This window comes from Aulonocara sp. 'chitande type north' Nkhata Bay, linkage group LG20, assembly GCF_057382095.1.
Source record: "Aulonocara sp. 'chitande type north' Nkhata Bay isolate Kocher_YH1m ecotype deep benthic linkage group LG20, A_spYH_male_GT1.1, whole genome shotgun sequence".
Lineage (NCBI taxonomy): Eukaryota > Metazoa > Chordata > Actinopteri > Cichliformes > Cichlidae > Aulonocara > Aulonocara sp. 'chitande type north' Nkhata Bay.
Window position 1 is genome coordinate 22,361,448 of NC_141363.1, and position 7,711 is coordinate 22,369,158.

At 42.1% G+C, this 7,711-nt stretch overlaps 1 protein-coding gene across 4 annotated transcripts; it reads left to right on the forward strand.

The window, feature by feature from the left end:
- Nucleotides 1–25: 25 nt before the first annotated feature.
- LOC147305579 (erythroid transcription factor-like) lies at nt 26–7,711 on the forward strand. Of its 4 annotated transcripts, none has more exons than XM_086277202.1 (7): nt 26–655; nt 1,547–1,706; nt 1,809–1,859; nt 1,940–2,079; nt 5,579–5,704; nt 5,821–5,999; nt 6,143–7,708. In XM_086277202.1, the coding sequence occupies exons 1-6, from the start codon at nt 575–577 to the stop codon at nt 5,980–5,982; spliced, it is 720 nt and encodes a 239-aa protein (XP_086133328.1). In that variant the 5' UTR covers nt 26–574; the 3' UTR covers nt 5,983–5,999; nt 6,143–7,708. The 4 variants fall into 4 exon arrangements, 3 of the variants coding, with proteins under 3 accessions (XP_086133328.1, XP_086133327.1, XP_086133326.1); XM_086277201.1 differs by having other exon boundaries at nt 26–478; nt 565–655; nt 1,547–1,859; nt 6,143–7,703; XR_015126601.1 differs by having other exon boundaries at nt 1,547–1,859; nt 5,579–5,714; nt 6,143–7,711.

Genomic DNA, 7,711 nt, shown 5'->3' on the forward strand with positions numbered 1-7,711 from the left:
AATGCACTCACTGACATCTTACAGAACCAAGAGTAAAGAAAACTGACTGAAACGGAGTGTAAGAGCAGACTGAACCTGTGGATTAGTGATTATTTGTACACACACTGACCTCAGTACTGTGTGTGGCGATGTTTAACTAGAGCGTCCACAACTGGAACAGCAGACCAGGAAAAGTAGAAGAAGAATTTTTTTCTTTTCTATACTTTTTGATGTGTTTTTGAGGCCAGTTGTGGGCTGAACCTGGACTCCAGTAGTCTGACAGTGATCTCATATTATACCATGTTTACAGCAGTAAATGATAACAGCTATGTAAACACTGGAAACTCAAAATTTCAATAATAAAAAAAATCCCCTTCAAAAAACCCACGTCAGAATTTGTAGGAGGAGTCAGACACCTCCTCTTCCTCCTGGTCGCCCTCCTTCAGACCCCAGAGCAGCATTCAGAGGAAGTTAAAGCCCTCAAAGCTCTTCAGCCTCTGTGAGTACCATCAGAAAATAGAGCAGTGATCCTTTGTGTTAGAGAGAGCACTCACTCAGTCTTTAATTTTTCTTTCCTCCTCTTAGAAATTCAGCGATGATGTCAAACTATTTGCCGTTAGCTTATTGGTCTTCTGCTGTGACGTCCAACAGATCTGAAACAAGCTTCAGTACGAAGGTGAGAGTCTTTTATTATATTCCTGCTTATGGAGTCAAAATGTAATCAAGTATGGAAGTATGTAATCTGATGTTCAATAAACATATGGAGTGGGGTTTTCTTTCTTCTGAATAAGTAGTTAATGTTTTTGCTTTAATGTGCTTTTACCTGTACAGAAGTAAAAAGTGCCGTCCTGATAATGTTATTGACAAATGTTATTTGGCTCGCCATAAATTATTTGGTGATTCTTATGCACACGTTTAGCTCTTTGAAAGAAGATTGAATTTTTTTTTTTGGAAAATGGAGAGTTTATTGAAACATCTGACAAATTAGTTTGAAAAAATCTTGAAATTTGAATTTCTGCATATGACTTTACATTTGTATCGTATTTGCGACGTCTGGCATTTAAAAAAATGTTTAAAAAAGTATTGTGTAATTTATTTAGGCTTTTCAGGGGAAAGAAATCACACTGATGATGCAGATGTCTCAAAAACACCCAAAAAACGTGTGTATCAGAGATGGTACCCGGGGACTAAAGGGGTTGCAGCTTAGCTCGGTTCGATGAATGTGGCCCTGATCTTACAAAAATTCCTGATATTCCTCAAAGAACGAGGCCTTCTGAGGCCATTTTAAAAGTAATTACAGGAAATTATTTGTTTCTTCTTTTGTGACGCGTCCAGAGCGCCTGACCTTCATCAAACATAACAAAGTTTCCTCATCTGATATTTAGTTGATTTATATATTGATGTATATATGATATATTTATTTATTCTTGTTACGCCTTTTCTGTTAGGTCACTGACCCCACAGCCGGGCTCCTCAGGGGTCAGGGAGCCTGTGGTAGTTTTGATATGAGCTGATCTGTTAGATGTCAGATGCAGGTTTCTCTTACATTGATATGATCTCTTTTCAGGTGGGGCCTGTCCTTTCAGACACTTTCCTCCAATCACCATGCACATCCCAAGAGGCCCCTCCCTCGCTCCTCCTCACCCCCTGCCTCTGGCTGAATGATTCCAGCTGTCAGTCACCGAGCCCTGCTTACATCCCACCTCCATCTTCTTCATCCTTGTATAGTAATCATGCTCTGATTCCATTCCCCACCCACCTCCTCTCCTCAACACCTGGATGTAACAGTTACCATGGCAACCTGTACACACCCTCCTCCCCCTCTGCAGGTGACTGGATGCTACCTGACAGTCTGTCTTGGGTGCAGGGATGTGGACCAGGTGAGTAATTACCTGCCTGTGCTAGTAGATCTGCGTGTGTGTCTTTTGTGCTGATGTGTAATTTGTCATCGTTTGCTCAGAGCAGCGCGAGTGCGTGAGCTGTGGGACGCAGAGCGCCCCCCTGTGGAGGCGAGACGCTGCAGGTCGACTCCTGTGTAACACCTGCAGCCTCGGACAGGAAGCCAACAACACACCGCTGCTGAGACCGAAGAGACGAGCTGTAAGATGACACACACGTATTTGAAAAATTGTATTAACGTTTTAATTTGAAAATCGTGTTTTATTGATAATATTGCACCAATTTAAAATGAGCATCAGAAAATTAAAATTCTACACTGTACAGCAGGTAGGACTTTTATATATAACATTTTATATAGATATATGAAGAGTTTTTTTGAAGTTTACATTATTGTTTTAATTTTAATTAAGTCCCTCACAGGCATCTGTATCTATTTTAATTTATCTTTTATATAATAAAAATTGCTTGCAAAGCTGCAGTCATTGATGATTCTGGTGTCTGTTGGGGCCTTTGGCAGAAATTCACATTAAAAATAGTAATATAAGTGAGAAAGTATATCACTTTCAAAGATCATTTTTTTTGTTTCTGATGACTGAACTGACATGACAAACGGGAACATGACGTCCTGTCATGGGGACTCTTCAGAGCACGTTGTACATACAGTATAATCAGTTAAAAGTGGAATCCTGAACCTATAGTTAACGTTTAAAAGTTGGACCAAACCCTTCTCTTTCCTGCTGGTGCCAGAAACGTAATCATTCTGAGAAAACTTAATGAAGGGATGTAGTAAATTATTTCACATTATAGAATTAGAATTCTAAATTACCCATACGTGTGAATGTACGTGTGAGCGGTTGTCGTCTCTCTGTTTGTCCTGTGGTAGCTGGGATGGGTGACCCTGATGAGGATGAGCAGAAGAGAATGGATGAATGGACAATAAAGTACACACAGCACAGTAATTTACACCAGTACATCAGAGTAATCAGAGTACCTTAGCATACACATCCAAATTTCTTTGCGTCTCAGTTTCATAAGTTAGCATTCACAGCTTTGGCAGTTAGCCCCAGCAGACACAGCTGTCATCAGTGAACTAGAGAAAACTGTTCAAGATGGCAGTTTTCATTCTGTTACTGGTGCCCAATAAAACAGAGAGTAAACCAGCAACTGTAGAAATGGAAGAGACCAGGTTTAGCTCAGTAATGATGCCAGGACCAAGCTGGCTGGTTGTAAGATATTTATGCCATATTTCCTAGTTCCTTCGGTCTACAGTGTACCGGTGGTGTTCTGACTCTGACTCCCGCCATACACCCTCAACTCAGTCATGTGACAGCCTGCGGAGATAAACACACCAGGCTGCTCTGCCTGGTGTGGCTGCTAAATCACTGTTTAAAGCCAAAGTTTTCTCATCTTCCTCTTTTCTTCTTCTTCCCCTCTTCACTCTGTCAGTGCGCCCCAGGGCAGCTGTGGCTACAATGTACCTTGCCATTGCCAGTGTGTGAATGTGTGTGTGAATGGGTGAATGACTGAATGTAGTGTAAAGCGCTTTGGGGTCCTTAGGGACTGAGTAAAGCGCTATACAAATGCAGGCCATTTACCATTTTCATTGATCGCATCAGTTATCAGGTTTGATCAAAACTCCAGCTCAGGCATTCTTAGGGAGATCAGGTCATTGTAGTTTGAAGTTACTGGCGTGGGCCCTGAACAGCTGCCTGCCTCAGTGGCTCCTCTGATTGACAGACTAATTCTTAACTATTTATGATGCCCAGTGATGAACAATATGAACAACACCATCTAACACTTTATAATAAAACTTCAAGTTAATTTTGGGTAATTGTTTTTTTTTTTTTTTTTACTGTTCACGAGGAATAAAAATATAAATATTAAGAGCTAATTATTGCTTTGGAAACTAATTGATAACGATTATTTGGAGTGCTGTTGTAAATGTGTAAGCAATGGTGGTAACAGTGTAAGAAGGCAGGTGTAGTGCGCCGTTGGGGAGCTCGGTTTGTGTTCGGTTTCACTCACAGCAGACTTTTGTTTTCACTCCTTGTTTACTTCTGCTTTTGCTGTTTGCTGAGGTTGAGGAAAAGATTGTGGTTGGGGTTAAAATCCTAGACTGTTTATAAAAGATGGACGTAGACGCAAAGATGCTTCGCTCCGGTTTGTGCCGTCGGGACCTTTGCATTTTTGTTTTTTTACAGTTTTTATTTGGTTGGTTCGAGTTAGAAGGGAACACGTTTCAAATGCTCGTTTGTTCAGCAGCTGGTGCTGCTGCATTAGTAAGCAGCATCCTTAAGCTGTACAGGGGCAGTGCACAGACACAGAGATCATTAGTTAAATGCTAGTTAACTAATTTGTGCACATAACTAGGGGTTACATTCGGTTTCAAACCAGAACGACTGCATAGATGATGGATGAGTTATTTCTGTTATACTTATTTGAAGTCTGCTTGAAGTCAGCTCAAAGGGCATTTGGGTGCACTTTATGTTTGCGTGAAAGAGTCCAAGCAGTCATTAAAAAGTTGGACGTCTGCGCGGAGCTTCATGCTCACCATTTGATGACATCAGTTTTGTCAGTTGGACCCATGTGGACCCCTGCGTGGTCGCAGATTCAGAAACAAAAACACAAAATTTCAGTCACACTGCAGCACAGACTGCTCCGATGGTCTGTTCATACAAAAACAAGGTCTAGAGGTTCATTGTAGAGACTCAGATGAGTGGAGGTGAAGCCCAGCGGACGCCCGCCTGTGCTGGGTCAGTCAAAGCAGTCATGAAACTAACAAACTCAAAAGTGAGCAGGTCATTAAAACAGCTGTGATCAGGCTGTAAACCTTTTTATTTCTGCTGACAAGACCAGTGATGGAATGTATCTCAGTACATTTACTGAAGCACAATTTTAATGTACTTTTACTTTATTGACACGTTTCTACTACTTTTTACTTAGATGCTGTTATACTGTTCTTTTATCCTGTCTTCCTTTTCTCACCCCAACCGGTCGCAGCAGATGGCCCCGCCTCTCCCTGAGCCTGATTCTGCTGGAGGTCTCTTCCTGTTAAAAGGGAGTTTTTCCTTCCCACTGTTGCTAATGTGTTTGCTCATAGGGGGTCATATGAATGCTGGGTTTTCTCTGTAGGGTCCATCTTACAACATAAAGCACCTTCAGGCAACTGTTGTTGTGATTTGGCGCTGTATAAATAAAATTAAATTGAAAATACTATTTTTAATGTACTTTGTACTCCATACCATTATTTAAAATTTTTAGCTACTTCTTCTTCTTCTTATTAAGTATTATTATATTTAACCCTGCCCATATAAGTAATGGAAAACACCTCCAGCTGAAACAATAAAGTGACACAATAACCGATCAGTAATTCTGATCCTCTAATATGATGAATGTGATTCAGCAGACTGAGTACTTTTACTTTAGGTACTTCATTTATATTCTGATGGTAAAACTTCTGGTTTTGAGGCTTTTGCTTAAGAAAATAATTGAACAACAGGAACAGATCCACCACCATCTGCTGGATGAGGGGCATGCACTGAAAGTCCTGCCAGTTTTCTTCCTCTTATTTATTACTGAAAAATTCAGATTTCCTGTGGGAAACTTGTTCTTGTTCCCTCTAAAACGTCGTGTTTGAAAAAGAAAATTGTGTTAAATTACCTCAAAATATATTTCAAAACAGTATGGTGTGTTATTCCAGAGCAGGATTCAGAGGAAAGGAACTCAGTGTGTCAACTGTCTGACTGAGCACACGACGCTGTGGAGGAGAAACTCTGCAGGAGAAGCCGTCTGCAACGCCTGCGGACTCTACTACAGACTACACCGGGTACTACAAAGTAAAATACTGCTCTGGCCACATGCTTTACTTCCTCTAGTAAGAGTAAAACAGCAAAGAAGGTGTTCCTTGTACTTTGAGGCTGAGTCTTTGTTAAATGTTTGCAGGTGAATCGCCCGCTGGCCTTGAAGAAAGATGGAATCCAAACCAGAAAACGGAAAGTGGTCACTAAGAATAAGAGGAAAACTGACCAATCAGAGACCAAGCTGCCTAAGGGTGTCCAGCCCAGTGATGTCACAGCAGCTGACAGCAGTGTTGTCGGGTTTTAGGTGACCTGATGCTGCAGGTAAAACGATCTGCAGCAGTTTAGGTTTTATTGTCAGAATTCAGTCACAGATAAACTGTAATACAAGAAACGTGCATGTTTAGATTCTCAGGATCTCATTACCTCTGATCTCTCTCTGTTTTGAACCTTCATAAATCCACCAGAGGAAAACATCAGCTCAGGACCTTCTTCTTCATTATCAGAACAATCGAGTGAATAAATAAATCCATGAACCTCTGCAGACAGGAGCTGCTCGCACAACCTTGAAGAGAAATTTGTGAGGGTAAAGCTTTTCAGACGTGTCTGCTGTTGTTGCTTCCTGTGTGCCGTCCTCTGTGATCACCTGTGTTTTTAGATTTTTGTTGGCTGTATTTACTGTGGACCTTGTCTCCAGCCCAATAAATGACTCACTTTTTGTTATTTAACACATCTTATTTTGCCTCCTACATTTGGGTCCCCACTCCTCCACTCCCCCCTCCTTCTGACAGCAGCATTTATCGACAGCTACCAGGACGAACTCATCACTCATGTGATCCAATGCATAAACATTAACAGCCTGGGTTTAGTTTCAGCTGCCTCACACACGTAAAACTCAACGTTTTAGAAATGGCTTTAAATCCAGGACCCGTTCCAGAAAACAGGTTTGAAAAAACTCAGTTTAACATAAAGTCTGATCAGTTATTGATTAATTATTAATATCTGATTCATCCTTACGTGGGGAAACTCTGAGTTTTGGGATTTTACATTAAGCAGTCAATATGTGCTTGAAGTGCAGACTTTCAACTTTAATGTAATAATAAAAAATAATAATGTTCCCTCTACATTTCTTGACAAATGAATGGTAAATGGCCTGTATTTGTATAGCGCTTTACTAGTCCCTAAGGACCCCAAAGCGCTTTACACATCCAGTCATCCACCCATTCACACACAGATTCACGGCAAGCTACATTGTAGCCACAGCCACACTGGGGTGCACTGACAGAGGCGAGGCTGCCGGACACTGGCGCCACCGGGCCCTCTGACCACCACCAGTAGGCAACGGGTGAAGTGTCTTGCCCAAGGACACAACGACCGAGATATATATATTACTGTATATATTACTATACTATATTACTATATATTACTATTATATATATATATAAAAAAACCCAGCACGCCCCTGGGGGCGGTTTATCCTTCAAGCTCGGGTCCTCTACCAGAGGCCTGGGAGCTTGAGGGTCCTGCGCAGTATCTTAGCTGTTCCCAGGACTGCGCTCTTCTGGACAGAGATCTCCGATGTTTTTCCCGGGATCTGCTGGAGCCACTCGCCTAGCTTGGGAGTCACCGCACCTAGTGCTCCGATTACCACGGGGACCACCGTTACCTTCACCCTCCACATCCTCTCGAGCTCTTCTCTGAGCCCTTGGTATTTCTCCAGCTTCTCGTGTTCCTTCTTCCTGATATTGCTGTCATTCGGAACCGCTACATCGATCACTACGGCCGTCTTCTTCTGTTTGTCTACCACCACTATGTCCGGTTGGTTAGCCACCACCATTTTGTCCATCTGTATCTGGAAGTCCCACAGGATCTTAGCTCGGTCACTCTCCACCACCCTTGGGGTGTCTCCCATTTTGACCTCGGGACTTCCAGGTTATACTCGGCACAGATGTTCCTGTACACTATGCCGGCCACTTGGTTATGGCGTTCCATGTATGCCTTGCCTGCTAGCATCTTGCACCCTGCTGTTATGTGCT

What these genes read in the sequence shown, in the direction of transcription:
- LOC147305579 (XM_086277200.1), top strand. Translation starts at nt 575, where the DNA reads ATGATGTCAAACTATTTGCCGTTAGCTTATTGGTCTTCTGCTGTGACG. An exon ending in AAACAAGCTTCAGTACGAAG is followed by an intron (nt 656 to 1,546) that starts GTGAGAGTCTTT and finishes ATCTCTTTTCAG; the next exon opens with GTGGGGCCTGTCCTTTCAGA. An exon ending in TGAGACCGAAGAGACGAGCT is followed by an intron (nt 2,080 to 5,578) that starts GTAAGATGACAC and finishes GTGTTATTCCAG; the next exon opens with AGCAGGATTCAGAGGAAAGG.